Source organism: Sus scrofa, chromosome 2 (genome assembly GCF_000003025.6).
Source record: "Sus scrofa isolate TJ Tabasco breed Duroc chromosome 2, Sscrofa11.1, whole genome shotgun sequence".
Classification (NCBI taxonomy): domain Eukaryota; kingdom Metazoa; phylum Chordata; class Mammalia; order Artiodactyla; family Suidae; genus Sus; species Sus scrofa.
Window position 1 is genome coordinate 8,607,949 of NC_010444.4, and position 20,798 is coordinate 8,628,746.

The 20,798-nt window shown below is 37.6% G+C and overlaps 1 protein-coding gene across 1 annotated transcript; it reads right to left on the minus strand.

Annotated features, from left to right (window-relative positions):
- LOC100737764 (solute carrier family 22 member 10) lies at positions 1,171–20,664 on the minus strand. The gene is given in 12 exon segments (XM_003480686.3): positions 1,171–1,335; positions 2,573–2,776; positions 3,262–3,370; positions 4,873–5,087; positions 7,150–7,265; positions 7,731–7,762; positions 7,765–7,853; positions 8,978–9,146; positions 9,475–9,629; positions 19,305–19,408; positions 20,098–20,294; positions 20,297–20,664. Coding segments are annotated over 12 exon segments (1,653 nt in total). The 5' UTR covers positions 20,499–20,664; the 3' UTR covers positions 1,171–1,274.

Below are 20,798 nucleotides of genomic sequence, written 5' to 3' on the forward strand. Positions count from 1 at the left end.
GTTCATGAACGATATTAATTCTTCCAGTTCTTTCTACCTATGTGTGTCATCTTCAGTTTCTTCCATTAGCGTCTTATAGTTTTCTGAGTACAGATCTTTTATCTCCTTAGGTAGATTTATTCCTAGGTATTTTATTGTTTTTGATATGATTGTAAGTAGAATTGTTTCCTTAATGTCTCTTTGTGATAGTTCATTGTTAGTGTATGGAAATGCAATGGATTTCTGTATATTAATTTTGTACCCTACAGCTTTACTGAGTTCATTAATGAGCTCTAGTAGTTTTTTGGTGGCATCTTTAGAACTGTCTTTGTATAGTATTTTGTCATTTACAAACAGTGACATTACTCATTCCTTTTTAATTTAGACTCCTTTTATTTCTTTTTCTTCTCTGATTTCTGTGGCTAGTACTTCCAATAGTATTTTTGAGTAAAAGCGGTGAGGGTGGGGAACACTTGTCTTATTCCTGATCTGAGAGGAACTTTTAACTTTTCACCATTGAGTATGATATTCGCTATGGGCTTATCATATAGGGCCTTTGCGAAGTTGAGGTATATTCCCTCTATACCTACTTTGCTGAGAGTTCTATCAAAAATAGATGTTGGATTATTGTCAAAAGTTTTTTCTACATCTATTGAGATGATCAAATGGTCTTTATTCTTCAATTTGTTAATATGGTATATCACATGACTTTATTTGTGGATATTGAACCATCCTTGGGTCTCTGGGATAAATCTTACTTGATCATGATCTGTGATCCTTTTGATACATCATTGGACTCAGTTAATGCTAATATTTTGTGGAGAATTTTTGCCTCTATGTTCATCAGTGATATTGCATCTAATTTTCTTTGTCTGTGCTATCACTGTCTGGATTTGATATCAGGGTGAGGCTGGCCTCATAGAATGAATTCGGAGATGTTCTATTCTCTGCAAGGTTTTGGAATAATTTGAGAAGGATGTTAACTCTTCTGAAATTTGGTAGGATTTACCTGTGAAGCCATCTGGTTCTGGACTTTTCTTTGTTGGGAGGTTTTTAAAAATTACTGATTCAATTTTGTTACTGGTAATTGGTCTGTTTTTGTTTTCTATTTCTTCCCATTCAATCCTGGGAATTACATGTTCTCTCGTGTTTTATGTTTAATTGCAAATAATTCCATAACTATAAATGAGATTTTTTTCTAGCATATTTTATTGCCAGTTTGTAGATGTAAAGGAAAATTCCAGTTTTTTTCCTTCTTATTTTTATTTCTTCACCAGTCAGCTCATGAAATCCACTTAAAATTTTGTTACTTTTGTGTAGGAATCTTTCTCATTTATTTTTCCTGAGAATTTTTTGCTGGAACAAAAACGCAGAGACAATCAATCAGGAGCAAATTAAACAGTAAAAAACAGAAAAAATAAGATAAATGTTCTTGCCCTTCTTGAACAAGTACAAATTGATCCTCTAACCTTAACTCTTTATGATCCAATAAACTCCCTGAGGGATTGACACTCATGCTGGAGAAGGCTGTGCTGACTGTGCAGGCCCAAGAAAGCAGTTTGAAAGTTGATACTCTCACTTGGTCTCTTTAGACCTCTGGCCAAAGGCACCTTGGGAGAGTCTAGAAGTGGACTGAAAAATCTTATGGGGAACTCTCCATTTCTTATGCACTGAATTGTGTTCTCCCAAAATACATATAGTGTAGCCTTCACTCTCAGCATCTCAGAATATGAGATTTCCATATTTGGAAAGAGGATTTTTGCAGTTATAATTAATTAAGATGAGGTCATCCTGGAGTAGGGTGAGCCCCTGAACCAAATGGCTGATATTATTACACAAAGGGGATATTTGGACAGAGAGGCATGCCAGGGAGATGCCATGCAAAGACGGGAGTTATATTGACACAAGCCAGGGAACTAACGGAAGCCAGGAGGGATCTGGAACAAATCCTTCCCTAGAGCCTTCAGAGAAATCATGGCCCCGCCAACAACGTGAGCTTCCAGACTTGTGACACAATAAATTTCTACTGTTAAGTACACTCAGTTTGTGGAACTTTATTATGGAAGCACTGGGAAAAGGATACTATTTTCTTATTTAAAAATACCTTTTACCAGTTTCTTATTTTCTCTATTCTCAATCTTTCCATTAATTGTGGCAATAAAATTGCCTGAAGATTTATTTCTTTATTATCTTTTCAATAGTGTCTGTAACTCTATGCAATTGTCCTAACATTCCTTCACTGATTATCCAGTTTCTTTCCCATATATCCCAGGCTTTTATGGATTGAGAACCATGAAATACCATCATGAGGGCAGGTAGGATGTGCCCTCACAACAGAGCTAGTTATTGTCTCTTCAGCACTAAAACTACCCATGAGAACAGGGCAGAGGGGCTCTCTGCAGCAGCCTGGAATAGAACTCACAATGGGTAGAAATGCCTTGCCACTCATGAAAGGCAATGGCCCAGGTGGAAGTATCCCAGGCAAGGCTCAGCCATCCAGAGATCTGAGGGACCCACTTGGAGTTTTGTCCATCTCACCCACAGATCCAAATCACACATTCCCTCCCAGGGGATAGATAGAAGGTTTACTCACTTATTTCGCACATCCTGGATTGTATCAAACAGAGGCAGATTTCTGGTTTCAGGTAGGAAGAAGACAACAAGACCAGCAAGGATGGGACTTACTGCATAGATGATCCAGGGCAAGGTGGGTAGATATACCGCTAGGGTCATCAAGAGAGGAGCCACTGATGACCCACTCCTACTGGCCACTATATCTAATCCCAAAGCTGTCGCCCTAAGAGGTAAACATGAATACGTAATAATCCAGTAAAAATCCACATATGTAATTTATGATATGTTTTTTATCTGATTATGGAACACAATAAAACAATTATTACATAACTGGGCTTGATGAAAAACACGTGTTTTTCTATTTGATCTGTGATTTTCTACCTGTCTTTCTCAGGATCAAAGTGTAATTGAGACCCACTGACATCATTTTAAATAGAATGTTGGTGTTACACACCAAAGCTATCCTGACACATATTCCAAAAAGTTAATGAAATGAAGCATTGAAGTACCACTTAGCACAGGACATGGTACCAATCAGCTTTTAAAATAAACTTTGACTATAACTGCTGCTATTATATTATTGCTATTACTATTGTAAATGATTGATTTATAATTAACAGAGCTTATTACGTTATTCCCACAATAAGCATCAATTAGCTTGGACAGTCCTACTTTGGGTCCTATCAGAGCATCCATAAACTCATATACCTTAGGACAGTGGGGACAAGTTCATCATAGTGGACAGAAAAACTGGTGGTGGAGGCAGCAGCAAAGGTGATTCCCACACTTGCCAAAGTCACACGCAGGGTCTGCATTTCTGGATACAGGAAGACCAGTGAGATTAAGAAAACTGTGTTGAAGGGATCAGCATCCACCAACTTTAGGCAAGGAAAAAAGACCCTATACATTATTTGTGTGTTTAAAATGTATTGTAGAAAAATGTACAGTAGCCGATATCATGATGTTGTGAAAATAGGAAATATAACATTATCAACATGGGTTGTAAAAAGTACATAAAATTATATGGATTCACTTAAAAAAATCTTTCTCTATATCTGAGATTTTCCAGAAAAGAAGACGAAAATGTGTGTCTGGCAGAAAATTTGCTTTCACTTAGTCATTCCAGTACTTGCTGTATCCTTACTGTAGAAGGTAGGGCTGCCATATGTACAATTATTGAGTCTAAGGCTCAGCTCTAACCTTGAAGACTTCAATTTTTTCCTAGTTTTCTTGGTAATTAGGTTTTATTAGTAATGTGAGATTTTCACTGATACAATCAGGAATGTCCCAGGTATACCTAAATGAGGGTAGATACAGCATTGTTATGGGGAGAATATGGCATCAGAGAGTAGTAAAAAGACAGGCCCACTCTGCTAGTGGACTGGCTGAAGAGAAGCTAGCTCTAGATCAGTGTTTGACATAAAGAATCAAGAATGGAATCTTCTATTTGGGAAAGAAAGGCCAGAATTTGGGACCACTGGAAAATTTTGGAGAAACATTTTTTTTTTGCACAGTATAAAAATAAATCTAATTATAGCTTTATATATTGGAAAGAACTCTATTTTAAGGGGGTAGGTCTGCATCCTTAGTGATATTCTGAGGAGCAGAGTCCATGCGAATATAAAGCCGTAAATCATATGATGGCATTGGGAGATGGTGAGGCATAATTCCCACTAGGTTTTTCCTAGTTATTGTATACATCATTCTATTACTTGTAAAGTAATCTCTCATGGAATGGGCAAGGATTTTACTCTGCTTAAACCCTGCTTGCTACTGTACACACATTCACTTCTTAAAAAGGAGGATTTTTTCATTTCCTGGAAGAGCAAGAGCTATAGTCATGGTGACCTGATGCCACGGTCACATGTGGATACATGGAGATGAGGAAGGAGACTAGTTACCAAAGCTGGTAAAGAACACCCAAGCAGAGGAGTGACCATATTGCGTCCTCACCCAGGGTTTAATTGCAAGACCTCACCCCTCCATGCTCATTATTTAAAGTGTGCGTGAATGGGCAAAAGGCAAATGAACAATTGTTGTTCTAGAGAAATGGTCCAGAAGAAATGGTACCAGTTTCCAGACACTCCCACAATGTGATGAAGACGAATACATGCCTGACCAGCCCCTCACTAACCTTTGGCTCTTTTCCCAAAAAGCTTATTAGCGGAATATCTCATAAACCATCAGATTGGTTTTGGAGAATACTTAGACCTTAACTGGAACCTTTGTGTACCTCTGACTTCTGACAAATGTGATTAATATAATCCCTGAGGAATGGGAAAAGGCATTTCCTTTCCCCAAAGTCCAGTCTTCTCTCACCTTGCGGCACAAATGTGTTGCACAAAATGGAAAGTCCCAGCAGGTACATGAAAAACATCTGGGATGGTCGACGACCCACATGATTCAGAGATAAAAGGGCAAGATAACGGGCTAAGGCAGTGAGAGCTCCAAAGATGACCTGGAACAGGAAAATGTTGCTCCCAAAGTACTGTAGATTGATAAAGATGCCATAAAAGGGTATTATGCTTGCAAATCTGTAGTGAACAAAAGAGGAAAGGCACACATCATAAGTGTAGAGCCCAGGTGTGCAGTTGATGTTTCTCTTAACCCAGGCACCAATGATCAATGTTGAAGAATAAAGGCCCAGTTTGAGTTGTATAATACTTCATCTTAAAAGTGATAGGAGTTCTCGTTGTGGCACAGAGGAAATGAATCCGACGAGGAACTGTGAGGTTGCAGGTTCAATCCCTGGCCTCGCTCAGTGGGTTAAGGGTCTGGCATTGCCGTGAGCTGTGGTTCAGGTCGCAGATGCGGCTCGGATCCCGCATTGCTGTGGCTGTGGTGTAGGCTGGCAGCTGGAGCTCCGATTCAACCCCTAGCCTGGGAACCTCCATACGCTGCCCTAAAAAGCAAAAAAAAAAAAAAAGTGATAAAGTTACCAAAAATGTACATAGCTGTGTATAAAAATAACATATCTTCTTTTATTCTGAGTCCCTAAGCATAGAATTGGCAGTGACTGGAAAACATAACCTGACTCAATCAGCAAACGGGATCATAGAGAGAAGCTGAATATATAAACAATAAAAATTCAAATTTATGGAAATAATTTCTGAGTGTTGTCTGTCTGCTGTCATTCTTCTCCTTCTGCAACCTCAATTCTTCCTTTTTTCCACTGACTGAAGCTGCCAAGAGATTACCCATGTCACTTTGATCTGGGAGAACAGTATCCTTAGCTGTGACACAATTCTGGGAAATTTAAAGTTCATAACTGATTTATTCGGATTAACAGAAAATGTAAGAATTCAGGAAAGCAAACTTGCACCAACTGTATCATTAGAAATAGAGTCAGAGTTTTCTGCTGGGGATCTACCTTTTACCCAAAAAGCATCTAAGGGAAAGGAATCCACTTTAATGATCTACTATACCCAGAGAGCACTAGACTTAGATGTTGCACCAGAAGAAACCATCACGGATCACAGCAATTATGGGCAACTCCTCTCTTGATCATTCTCTAAACTTTTCCTTCCAGTTTTGTTGTCTAGGATTCAGAAATGTAAGGCTGTGTCCTAGGGGATACGGAAAGGGTGAAAAAGCACAATGAAATTAAATGCAGAGGCAGTCTACTAGGATATGTCTAGGGAGAGGTAAGTTGTACAATTTAGTAGTTACTGTCTTAGGCTTGGCAGTGGATGTATATTGTCCTGTGTGCTTTTTTTTTCCTCTTAAGACTACGAAAATTCAGAATTATATTGAAAATTTCTCCTCCTGACTCTATCAAGGTATTCCCTCAAGAGTTAATGAAGAAGACTTCCACCGAAGTACTTATGCTAAGATACAAATAAACTCTATTCAAATTCAAAAATAAATAACATTGAAGTACATGAAGAAATTGTAGTTAATTCATCTAATGGAAACTAAAACACTACGGAGGAGAAACACCTACTGTCATAAGCAACAGAATGGATGAATCTTCTTGAATGAGTATGAGGAGAGGGAGCCTGTCACAGAACCTTTTATCATTTATGTTACAGTGAAGTCAAGATCAAGCAACACTCATCTATAGTAAGGGAGATCAGAACAGTTAAGGGCGTTTTTTTTTTTTGTTTTGTTTTTTTTGTTTTTGGCACTGGAGAGGGTAATGAGGAGACAATAGAGTAAGATGTGGTGGGGATAGTCGTGGCTATTTTTGTGTGAGATAGTTGAGGGGAATGTCTGGGGAATTCAAATTTTTTATCTTAATCTTGAGGTTGGTTACATTTTTACAGACATTCATTGATTTATGTATATTCCTGATCTCTTCTTGTTTCTTTTTGCATGATTTGCTTTGATTAAAACTGAAAGAAAAAGAATATTAAGTGCCCAAATCTGTACTATGACAAATTTCTCAACATTAACCTCCAGTGAAGAGAAGGATAGTATGATATTACTTAACTACCTCTTCATCGTATATTCAGTACACATGAGTCTTATTTGATGAGATTTCCTCATTTTTATTTCCAAATCAGCACCTCCCCCAACAACACTGTTATAACCTTTGAAATAAATAGATTCATGTCCCCACTCTATGAATTTCGTCAAGAATTGCATGAAGCCCACCTCACAAAGGACAGGAGACACATCCTTCTACGCAGGATGGGTGTGCGGAACAAGTCAAATAGAGTCGTTTTGGTCCGTGCTGCCTCCAGCTCCTCCTGCATGGTAGCTCTCAAACCCTTCAACAACAACAAAGATGAATCATTTGCCAACATAGCGCCATGTATTGTGATGAGCACTGGCACCAAACAGGACAAGAGTGATGTGTTCCCTTTCTTTGCAGTATAACATATTATACATGCAACCATAGGTGTGAACATGTTATGAAGGAGAATGTAGGGAGTTAAGGGAGACTATGGGAAATTATACAATAATTACAATATTTTGAAGATGAGGCCATAGAAGAAGGCAGAATATCCAGGAGATTACATAGGCTATAAATTCAGATCAGAAATCGAACTAAAGGAATAAGTCCTCTAAGCTTCGTTTATATAAGATAGCCCTGAAAGAGGAGGGAACTGAGCTTTCATTATCAACAAGCGGACCTTCTTCAAAAAGCAGTTTGTCTATCTCAATAAGGAGAAGGCATTTGTCAGTTCATGACTTCCCTCCAATCCAGGAACCACCTTCCCCGTCCTGCTCACCTCCATGTTCAGGGTGGCTTCATCATTTTTATTCCATTTCTATGTGCAACTTTTTTAAGTTCCTTTAAGCCCTCCTCTGGTTTATTGGTTATAATCAGCCACCGAGCAGATTCCACCAGCCACCTGATGAAAGGCACACAAGAGCAGTCGACTCTCTCTTTCTTAATTGTCCTTTGATTACTGACAAACATAACGCTTTCTGCCTTCCATCTATATCCACCACTTCACTTGTTAGGTTAGGAATAGAAACTTACATTCTATTATACAAATACCAGGAAAATATAAGAATGACCATTTTATGCAGCACACCTTAAAAGTGTACTACTCACAAAGGGTCAGAAATTTTGGAGTCGAATTCCCCCTGTGCTTTCTCACCAGGAGATTTTCCGAGAGTTTATGAAATTTAAGGTAGAGAGTCCTTCACATGCATAATTCTCTTCCAAAGCCTGACATGGGATCTAACCCCTTATTTATTTATAATTGCCTCAATTTTCTCATTAAAAATGGAGACAGCAAGCACATCTTTTTTTATTTTGATAATAGAATGACTTAGCATATGAGTCTGACCTGAATTACACTTTTTTTCTCATTCTGTACCCAATTCACTGTATTAAATATGTAGCCATTTCTCTGTGATCTGCTAAATATGATTATCCCTAGACTGGTTTTTAAGTGTAGGGATGAAATTATCCATAAATAAATATTTATTAAAGTTATTTTAAGAGAAAGGGAGTGTTGAACACATGATGTAAATCATCTAATCTGCATGCTATATTCACTTCTGGAGACATTATGCTATTATTTTGTCAAATTGATCTATGAATAAATTTGCTGTCTTTTTTTTGGATCCAGTTTCATCTGCAATGTAGAAAATCACTGAAAACTTCATGGTTTCCCATTTATTTCAAAATCAAACCATTAAAGGTATATTTTTTAAAAAGCACTTATATCTGTATTTTATAAAGTACTAGGGAAAATAATTTTAGAATGAGTCTATTCCTACTATACAGGGTAGGACTTAGTAAGCAAATTGGCAGAAAATACCTAGAGTTCCCAGGCAGAAAGGTAATTATTACTCCCTAGCGTAGTTCTCAAATCTCATATTTCTCAGAGTGAACAGTTGAGACATGGGTTTTTGGTGCAAACAATGAGGAAAGTTTTAGAGAATAAGGAAATCAATATATCCCAATTCAATATGCGTTTTCATCCCAGATTCCCTTAAGACAGAGTGAGTGAGAGACTCATACCTTGAAGAGACAAAGAAGACAAAGAAAGGTATGGATATCACCAGCTGCAGGGTGCGCCATTCACGAAAGGCAAAAGCTAGTCCTCCCAGAATTATCTGTCCAATACTAATGGCAGAGGTTATCAGTGCTATTACCATGGCTTTTGACTGGGACCTTGTCCACTCTATAGCTGAGAGAAAATCCAATTGGGATATTAATGTCAGATAAGGGTAAAATATCAAGGTCAAATTCAAAGTTAGGAAATAGAGATCGGAGTTCCTGTTGTGGCTCAGTGATTAACGAATCCGACTAGGAACCATGAGGTTGCAGGTTTGATCCCTGTCCTTGCTCAGTGGGTTAAGGATCGCTGGCGTTGTTGCATGTGGCTCATTGCGCTGTAGGCTGGCGGCTACAGCTCTGATTAGACCCCTAGCCTTGGGACCCTCCATGTGCTGTGGGAGAGGCCCTAGAAAATGCAAAAAGACAAAAAAAAATAGAGATCAAAATTATTGACATACTGAGCATCCAGTTATTTGTAATGATGACTGCAGCAGAACAGCCTGACCAGAAGCGTAGTAAACAGTAAATGAGGAAGGTGGGAGCAAAGGCTGTACAGGTCCCAGAGATGGCGAGCTGAAGCAAACACCATCTGAGAATCAACTTTCGGCCAAACCTAAGAAACAGAGAGAGTGGTTAGATTATGGGAGCAATGATAATTTGTGGCAAAAATTAAGGAAACATAAATAGACTTCTCTATCAAAACCTCATGGGAACTGCAAACCAAAAATCTACAATATGTACACCCACAAAACAGAAAGAGTAATCCAAACACAACACTAGATATATTTATCGAATCACAAGAAAAGAGAACATAAGAGGAAAAGAAGAAAAAAGGCCTACAAAAACAAATCCAATGCAATTTCAAAAGGCATTAAGATTTACCATCGCATCAATAAGAATGAAATATTTAGGAATAAACCTACCTAAAGACACATAAGATCTGTACTCTGAAAACTATAAGACGCTGATGAAAGAAATCAAAGATGCCATAAATAGATGGAAAGACATACCATGCTCTTGGATTGGAAAGACACAGCATGCTCTTGGGTTGGAAGAATCAATATTGTCAAAATGACTGTACTGCCCAAGGTGATCTACAGATTCAATGCAATCCCCACCAAGTTACCAAGGATCTCTTTCACAGAACTAGAACAAAATATTTTAAAGTTTGTTTGGAAGCACAAAAGACCCAGAATATCCAAAGCCATCCTGAAAAAGAAAAATGGAGCTGGAGGAATCAGGTTCCCTGACTTCAGACTCTATCACAAAGCAACAGTCATCAAAACCATACAGCACTGGCACAAACACAGAAATATAGATCAGTGGAACTGGATAGAAAGCCCAGAATTAAACCCACGCACCTATAGTCAACTAATCAATGACAAAGGAGGCAAGAATATGCAATGGAGAAAAGACAGCACCATCAATAAGTGGCACTGGGAAAACTGGGCAGCCACATGTAAAAGAATGAAATGAGAACACTTCCTAATAACATACACAAAAATAAACTCAAAATGGAGTAAAGAAATCAATAAGCCAACAGAGATCCTAAATGACACAATAGAAAAGTTAGACTTAACTGACATTTTCAGGACATTACATCTGAAAAAATCAGAATATACATTCTTCTCAAGTGCACATGGAGCATTCTCAAAGATTGATCACATACTGGGGCACAAAGCTAACCTCAACAAATTTTAGAGTTTAGAAATTATTTTAAGTATCTTCTCTGACCACAATGGCATGAAACTAGAAATCAACCACAGGAAAAGAAATGAGAAAAAACTTACTACTTGGAGACTAAACAACATACTACTAAAAACCCCATGGGTCAATGACAAAATCAAGATGGAAATTAAAAAATACCTCAAGACAGATCCTGCTGAGTAGCATTGAGAACTATGTCTAGATACTCATGTTGCAACAGAACAGAGGATGGGGGGGAAAACATATACATGTAAGGATAACTTGATCCCCTTTCTGTACAGTGGGAAAAAAAAATACCTCAAGACAAATGATAATGAAGACACAACCACTGAAAATCTATGGGATACCACAAAAGCAGTCCACAGAGAGAAATTCATAGCAATACAGGCCTTCCTCCAAAAATAAGAAAGATCTCAAAACAAGAAGAGCAGAGAAAAAACCCAATTAAACAAAATCAGAAATGAAAAAGAAGTCACAACGGATACTGCAGAAATACACAAAACCATGCGAGAATACTATGAACAATTGTATGCCAACAAATTTGACAACCTAGAAGAAATGGACAACTTTCTAGAGACTTACAGCTCACCAAAACTGAATCAAGAAGAAACGGATCAACTGAACAGACCCGATCACTAGCACTGAAATTGAATATGTCATAAAAACACTCCCTACAAATAAAAGTCCAGGACCAGATGGCTCACAGGTGAATTCTACCAAACATACAGAGGAATTTATACCCATCCTCCTTAAACTTTTTCAAAAGGTTGAAGAAGAAGAACACTCCCAAAGACATTCTATGATGCCACCATCACCCTAATTCCAAAACCAGACAAAGATACCACCAAAAAAGAAAACTATAGGCCACTATCTTCGATGAACATAGACGCAAAAAATTCTCAATAAAATTTTAGCCAACCAAGTCCAACAACATACAAAAAAGATCATATGCCACGACCAAGTGGGATTCATCCCAGGTTCACAAGGATGGTTCAACATACAAACATCAATCAACGTCATACACCACATTAACAAAAGAAAAGTAAAAAACCACATGATCATCTCAATAGATGCAGAGAAAGCATTTGACAAAGTCCAATATCCATTCATGATCAAAACTCTTACCAAAGTGGGTATAGAGGGAACATACCTTAACATAATAAAAGCCATTTATGACAAAGCCACAGCAAACATAATATTCAGTGGAGAAAAGCTGCAAGCCTTCCCACTAAAATCTGGAACAAGATAAGGATGCCCACTCTCACCACTGTTATCCCAGATAGTTCTGGAAGTCCTAGCCACAGCAATCAGACAAACAAAAGAAATAAAAGGCATCCAAATAGTTAGAGAAGAGGTAAAACTGTCACTTTATGCAGATCACATGATACTGTATATACATACGTATATATGTGTATATGTGTGTATATATATATATAAAACTCTAAGGACTCAACCCAAGAACTACTTGAACTGATCAACAAATAGAGCAAAATAGCATGATATAAGATTAACATTCAGAAATCAGTCACATTTCTGGATACTAACGATGAAATATTAGAAAAGGAATACAAAAATATAATACCTCTTAAAATTGCACCCCAAAAAATCAAATACCTGGGAATACACCTGACCAAGGAGGTAAAGACTTATATGCTGAGAAATATAAAACATTAATCAAGGAAATTAAAGAGGATTCAAAGAAATATTCCATGTTCAAAGACATTCCATGTTCATGGGTTGGAAAAATTAATATTGTAAAAATGGCCGTACTACCCAAAGCAATCTACAGATTCAATGCAATCCTATCAAATTACTCATGACATTTTTCACAGAACTAGTACAAACAATCCAAAAATTTATATGGAACCACAAAAGACCCAGAATTGCCAAAGCAATCCTGAGGAACAAAAACCAAGCAGGAGGCATAACTCTCAGACTTCAGGCAATATTACAGAGCCACAATAATCAAGACAGTGTGGTACTGGTACCAAAACAGACAGACAGACCAATGGAACAGAACAGAGAACACAGAAATAAACCCAGACACCTATGGTCAATTAATCTTTGACAAAGGAAGCAAGAACTTAAAATGGGAAAAAGACAGTCTTTTCAACAAGCATTGCTGGGAAACCTGGATAGCTGCCTGCGAATCAATGAAACTAGAACACACCTTCACACCATGCATGAAAATAAACTCTAAATGGCTTAAAGACTTAAACATCAGACAAGCACCATCAAACTCCTAGAAGAGAACACAGGCAAAACATTCTCTGACATCAACCTTACAAATATTTTCTCAGGTCAGCTCCCAAGGCAACAGAAATAAAAGCAAAAATAAACCAATAAGACCTAATCAAACTCACAAGCTTTTGCACAGCAAAGGAAACCATAAAAAAAAAAAAAGATAACTTACAGAATGGGAGAAAATACTTTCAAACAATGCAACTGACAAGGACTTAATCTCTAAATTATACAAGCAACTTATGCAACTCAACAGCAAAACAGCCAACAACCCACATAGGTTCAAAGTGAAGGGATGGGAAAAGGGTCTCTACACAAAAGGAAATCAAAATAGAACAAAAGTAGTTATACTCGTAGCAGACAAAATACACCTTAAGTCAAAGAAACAGGAATAAGAGAAAAGAAGGTCATTGTATAGTGGAAAGGGGGTCAATTCATCAAGAAGATGTATCAATCATAAATAATTACAGTCCTAGTATCAGAGCACCTAAATATATTAAGGAAATACATTTATGAAGGGAGAAATAGACAACAAAACAACAATAGTAGAGGACTTCAAGACCCCATCTTTAACAATGGATAGATCATCCAGACTGCAAACCAATAAGAAAGCAATGGGCTTGAACAAATTGCCCCAACAGATACATAGAACATGTCATTCAACAACAGCAGAATAGACATTCTTTTCAAGTGAATAGCAAACATTTGCAAATGCATGCTAGATCGCAAAAAAAGTCTTAGCAAATTTAAGAAGATGGAAATTATATCAAGCGCCTTTGTAACTACAACAGAATGAAGCTAGAAATAACAGAAGGAAAGCTGAAAGATTACATATACATAAGAATTAAACCACTGAAAAACCAGTGGAACAAAACAAAACAAAACAAAAACCCAAAAGTGAAACAAAAAAACTTGAAGCAAAAAATGATAACACAACATAGCAAACCCTATGAAATGCTGCAAAAGCAGTTCTAGGAGTGAAGTATTTAGCAATAAAAGCCTACATTAAGAAAAAATAAAACTCCCAAATAACATTAATTTGCACTTTAAGGAATTGGAAAAGAGAAAAAAAACTAAGCCTGAAGTTAGCAGAAGAAAGGAAATAGCAGAAATAAATGAAATAAAAACCAAGAAAACAATAGAAAACATCAATAAAACCTAAAGATGATTTTTGAGAATGTAAAAAAAAAATTGAGAAACTTATCTAGACTAAGAAAATGAGGAATTCCTGTTGTGGCTCAGTGGAAACAAATCTGACTAGTATCCATGAGGACACAGGTTTTATCCCTAGCCTTGTTCAGTGGGTTAAGGATCCAGCATTGCCATAAGCTGTGGTGTAGGTTGCAGACGCAGCTTGGATCTGGCTTGCATTGCTATGGCTGTGGTCTTGCCCAGCGCTACAGCTCCAATTTGACCCCTAGCCTGGGAATCTCCATATGCCACTGCTGCAGCCCTAAAAAAACCACCAAAAAAAAAAATTAAAAATGAAAGCTGATACCACAGAAATACAAAGGATTATCAGCAACTACTACAGCTATTTATAAAGAACAAAGTGGGTAACCTAGAATAAATGGATAAATTCATATAAACATATAACCTATCAAGACAGAACCATTAAGAACTAGAATATCCAAAAACACCAATAATGATGGAGATTGAATCACTAATTAAAACACTCAAGTCCCCCAAAGAAAAATATCCAAAATATTTAAACAGCTCATATAACTCAATATCAAAAATGTAAATAACCCAGTTTTAAAAATGGGTAGAAGACCTGAATGGACAGTTTTCCAAAGCAGACAAACAGATGGCCAACAGCCACCTGAAAAGATACTCGACACTGCTAATCATCAGAGAAAAGCAAATCGAAACCATAATGAGATAACACCTCACACCTCACACCTACTAAATACCTATCATGAAATAGACCTGAATAACAACTTTGGGGAAAGTATGGAGAAAAGGGAACTTTTTATCCAGTGTTTGTGAGAATATAATTTGGTGCAGAAACTAGGTAAAACAGTACAAAGATTCCTTAAAAAAACTAAAAATAGAACTACCATGTGACCCAGCAATACCACTTCTGGGTACATATCTGAAAAAACAAAAACACTAATTCAAAGAGATAAATGCATATAAATGTTCATAGCAATGCTACTTACAATAACAAAGATATGAAAGTAACTTGTGTTCCTCAACAGATAAGTGAATAAAGAAGATATGGTGTGTGTGTGTAAAAAAAAATTCATATTACACACACACACACACACACACACACACACACACACACACACACACTGGAATATTACTCAGCCACAAAAAAGAAAGAAATTCTACAATTTGCAACAATGTAGATGGACTTACAGAGTATTACGCTTAGTGAAATGTCAGAGAAAGACAAATACTCTGTGTTATCACTTATACGTGGAATTTAAAAAATGCAAATGAATGTATGAAATTAAACAGAAACAGACTCACAGATACAGAGAACAAACTAGCTGTTACCAGTGAAGAACGGGAAGGGACATGTGGCAAGATAGGGGATGAGATAAAGAGATTTAAACTACTATGAATAAAATAAGCCACAAGCGTATACTGTATAGAACAGGGAAATGTAATCATTGTTTTGTCATAATTTTAAATGGGGTATGATCTATAAAAACATTGCATCACAATTTCGTGTACCTAAAACTAATATAATAGTGTAAATTAAGTATATTCAAATTTTTTGAAAAGGACCAGAAGAATACTTCCAAATGTTTAAAGAAGAATAAACACCAACTCTTCTCATTCATTTCTGAAAATCTGAAGCAGAAGTTACACTCCCAAACATTTTAGAAGGCCTCCTTTTTTCCAGATATCAAAATCAGATAAGGATGCTGAAAGAAAACTACTGGCCAACATCTGTGGTGAATATAGATGCAAAAAGTTCTCAATAAATTATTAGCAAGCCAGATTCAACAGGTTATGAAAAGTATCATACACCACAAGCACGAGGGATTCATCCCTAGGATGCAAGGAGTTCAACATATTGCGATTCGATATATGTGATAAACCATAGCAAAGGAATGAAAGATAAAAGTCATTGATTCTTTCAAAAGATGAAGGAAAAGCCAGTTGACATAATATAAATATTTTTGTAATAAAAAATGCTCAGTTAATTAGGTGTGGAAGGAATGTAACTCAACATAATAAAGGCTCTATATGACAAGTCTTCAGATAACATTGAACTCAGTAGTGATAGTTTGATGCTTTTCTAGGTTCAGGGACTAAAAAGGGTGCCCACTTAAACCACTCCTATCAACATAATCCTGGAAGCCCTAGTCAGCATTATCAGGCAAGAAAAAGAAGTAAAAGGCATCCAAATTGGAAAAGTGGAATTATATTTTCTTTGCTTATGGATCATAGGCAACGTGTATAGAAAATCCTGAAGACTCAACTAAAATTTTTGTCAGAACTAATCTACAAATTCAGTAAAGTTGCAGGATACAAAATCAACATACAGAAATCAAATGCATTTCTACACACCAACAATGAAATATATGAAAAATTAATAAAAGATCTCATTTACCATAGCATCGAAAACAATAAAATAATGAAGTTTAAATTTAACCAAGGAGATGAAAGATCTGCACGCTGCAAACAATAATATGTTGATGAAAGAAATTGAAGAAGTCACAAATAAGTGGAAATATAACGCATGTTCAGGGGTCGGAAAAATTAATATTTTTTAAATGAAGCCATCTATAGATTCAGTGCAATCTCTATCAAAATTCCAATGGCACTTTCCACAGAAATAGGAAAAACTAGCCTGAACTTTGTGTGAAATTGCGAATGACCCTAAACAGCCAAAGCAATCTTCACAAAGAAGACCCAAGCCAGAAGCATCATACTTTCTGATTTCAAACAATGCCACAGAGTTATAGGGATAAAAACAGTATGGTACTGACATAAAATAGACCTATAAACGAATAGAAAAGAATCATGATCCCACAAATTCGCCCTTCAGATGCCGCATGTAATAAAGGAGCCAATAACCATCTCTTCAGTAATGATGGACAATCACATAAAGAAGAATGAAATTGGACCCTTATACACACAATTCAAAAAAATTCACTCAGGAGTTCCCGTCGTGACGCAGTGGTTAACGAATCCGACCAGGAACCATGAGGTTGCGGGTTCGGTCCCTGCCCTTGCTCAGTGGGTTGACGATCCGGCGTTGCCGTGAGCTGTGGTGTGGGTTGCAGACACGGCTCGGATCCCGTGTTACTGTGGCTCTGGCGTAGGCTGGTGGCTATAGCTGCGATTCGACCCCTAGCCGGGAACCTCCATATGCCGCGGGAGCGGCCCAAAGAAATAGCAAAAAAGACCAAAAAAAAAAAAAAAATTCACTCAGAATGGATTAAAGTCTTAAACATTATCCTGGAGTTCCCATGGTGGCACAGCAGAAACAAATCTGACTAGGAACCTCCATGTGTCGTGGGTGCGGCCCTAAAAAAGCCAAAAAATAAAATGAGGTAAAAATAAAGACTTAAACATTATCCCAAAACAGTAAATCTTCTGAAAAAAAAAAAAAAAAAACATAAGGAAAAACTTCCCTGACAGTGGTCCTGACAACAGTTTTTTTTAAGGTATAGCAGCCATCCAAACTGTTGCGAAGATATCACAGTTGCTTTGAGTTGTTTTCTCTGATGGTTAGTGAGGGTGAGTGTCTTTTGCATGCCCGCGGACTGGTTCTAGGTCTTCTTTGGAAACATACCTATCGAGTTCCTTCACCCACTTAAAAAAAAAAATCATGTTATTTATGGGTTTTTGCTATTGGTTGTCGTAGTTCTCTGTATATTTTGGACATTAATTCTTTGTCTGTTATAGGACTTTCAAATATTTTCTCCCATTATGCAGGTTTCCTTTTCATTTTGTTGATCATTTCCTTTGCTGTGCAGAAGTTCTTGGTTTTACATAATCCCTCTTATATATTTTTGGTTTTGTGGCCGCTATCCACAAATTATTTTTTGGTTCAAAATCTTTAGCGTAGCAAAAAGGCTCCTTCTTCCTCACCAAGATTTCCACTCTTACCTCCTGTCATAACCATCCACTCCCCCCACACGACCCCATATATTCCCTTCTGCCCGTCTACACGGATCAATCAGCCTTTTGTTGTGATTCAAAATAAAGGGCTTGGTCAGAAAACTGGTCAAAAAGAACACTCTGACCCTGAAATTTTTATGAATTACATTGAGGGGATCCATTCAGAGTTCACAATGTTCAGTTATAAGATTAAAAGATGTTAGGCTCATAAATGACAGGGGAAAATTTAAGCCTCCCATTTGCCCTGTAGGATACTTGAGTGTGTGTTGTCATGGTCGTCCTCTTACTTTCAGGAGACAACAGCTGCAGGATAACCTCAACTTCTCAATCCAGAAATTATGACGCCTGAGTTCTATGGATTAGTTGACTTATATTGCTGAACGTTTACCTCTAATGAGACTTTTTTTTTTTTACAAGATCAAACACCCACGTTACAACCACAATTATTTCTTTTTTTTTTTTTTTTTAACTTTTGTCTTTTTAGGGCCACACCCACAGCATGTGGAGGTTCCCAGGCTAGGGGTCTAATCGGAGCTACAGCTGCCAGCCTACACCACAGCCACAGCAACGCCAGATCTGAGCCACATCTGCAACCTACACCACAGCTCATGGCAATGCCAGATCCTTAACCCATTGAGCAAGGCCAGGGGTCGAACCCGTAATCTCATGGTTCCTAGTCGGATTCATTTTCACCGCGCCATGATAGGAACTACCACAATTATTTCTTAATCCAGTTCCAGTACCATCTCTCTAAGGACCCAGGTTTTATAGAAATGCCTACTAATTACATTGGGGTAACCATGGCATGAGGACCAGTGTGAAAACCCATAAGCATTTAGCTCACTGAGGCCATCAGGGAATTAACACAGAAGCCATGACAAAGGCCTACAATGCTGTTTCTTCAAAAATGCAGAAGCTTCCGCCTTGAAACCCCTTACTTTCACTTTCCATTGCTAACTCCTTCTCATCCTTATAAATGAAGTTACAGTAACTTGAGTCTCTATTTTCAAATGCCCCTAAATCTGATAGTGATGCCATTCCTATGCCCAGTACAGAGAGCTCTGTGGCAACAAAATAGCATTTATCATGAGTCAAATTCTACACGTCCATCTACAGCTCCCTGGGAACCAAGGCAACTCACAACAGTATAAACAGTATATTGGAACTTAATAAAAAAAACTTTATAAAAAAGTTAATTATAAACACTGAAAACGCCGGAGAAGCAGGGCAGGAGAGATGTGGAGACACTCACCTGTCTGAGAAGTGGCCATATATGAGGCCTCCCACCAACATTCCAGCCAAGAATAGGAACTGAGCCACTGATTTCTGAAACTGATAATCACATACAAGGTCCCACTGGAAGAGAAGGAAGCCAGCGCGAGGAGCTTCTCAGCATCTCGTAGTCTGTTAATGTTCACTCAGTCCAACAACCCTCAGTGGACACACTCTGCTTTCCCTTGACTACATTAAATCATGTGCATCGTTCAAGTCTCAAGTTGAGCATGGCTCTTCTAGAAATGCTCAATTAAATCCTCCAGATTATGTCATGACCATTCTTTATAATCAGTTAGTACAGCATTTGTTCTCAATCTTAACCACACATTGGAAACATTTGAGGGTTTTTTTTTGTTTTTGTTTTTGTTTTTGTTTTGTTTTTTTATCACTTGTGCCTAGATTTCACACCAGGGCATGGATTTTTTTTTTTAATTAATACAAATGGTTCCAATTTGCAACTGGGCTAAGAGCAAGTAACCAAGAATAATTTTCAACAATTATATCAAATACTAACTTCTCTAACCATCAATCTTCACATTAAATTCAAACTTTCAGATCATAAAGTTTATATCTAGTTTGTTTGTTTCACTGTGTTCAATTGTCATGTAAGTGCTTGGCAGTTAAAAAGGCAAACAATCACTAAAGGCTGAAAGAATGAAAGTGAGCAGACAACACTAGCTATTCAGTAACTGAAGACTTGAATCATATTTATTTTATGTTATTCTACACACCTAGACCTTGTACTCAGAAAAAAACAAATGGTCCTTTACCTCAGTCACGATGGTGGAGGAGAAGAAGCTTTGATCATACACCCAGCCGTCCACACAGGGCTCCGTGTCCAGATCAGTCACGTTGGGGAAGGTTCCACTCAGGTGAAGGAGCTGCCACTGGGGGTGGAGGAAGCGACGACACTTCTCCGGCTTCAAGTTTGAGTCCAGGGGGATGTAGATTCTCAGGAGGACATCAGGGCGAGGGTCCCAGTGGCATTATCAGACATAGTGTCATTGTCGAGAATGTGGACCCAGCAACGATGACCAGGAATGGCCGCTGTGAAGTTCTCCAACAGTATGTGACAGGCTAATATCATGACAGGGGGGAGAACTAAAAACAGCTGAAGGATCTGGAATTTCCCCATGCCACCAGCTTCATTCAGGAGCTCCTCAAAGGCCATTGTGAACAGATGACCTTCAAGAAAAGTCACAATGACTTTATGGAGATAAGTTCCAAGGGAGAAAAAAAGTTTTCTTTCATTAATTCACGCTGTCTATGTGACTTCACACCAGTTTCTCATCAACGGGTCCTGTCACCTTACTGTCACAACAGAGCAGTGGAAGCAATTTCCCCAGTTTTTTTGGAATCACAGGGTATTAGTTTTCGGTGAAATGGTAGAGAAAATTATTTACTAAATGTACTTCTATCTGATGATCATTAAATGTGTTTAAAGGTTTACTCACTTAACATTCTTGTCCTC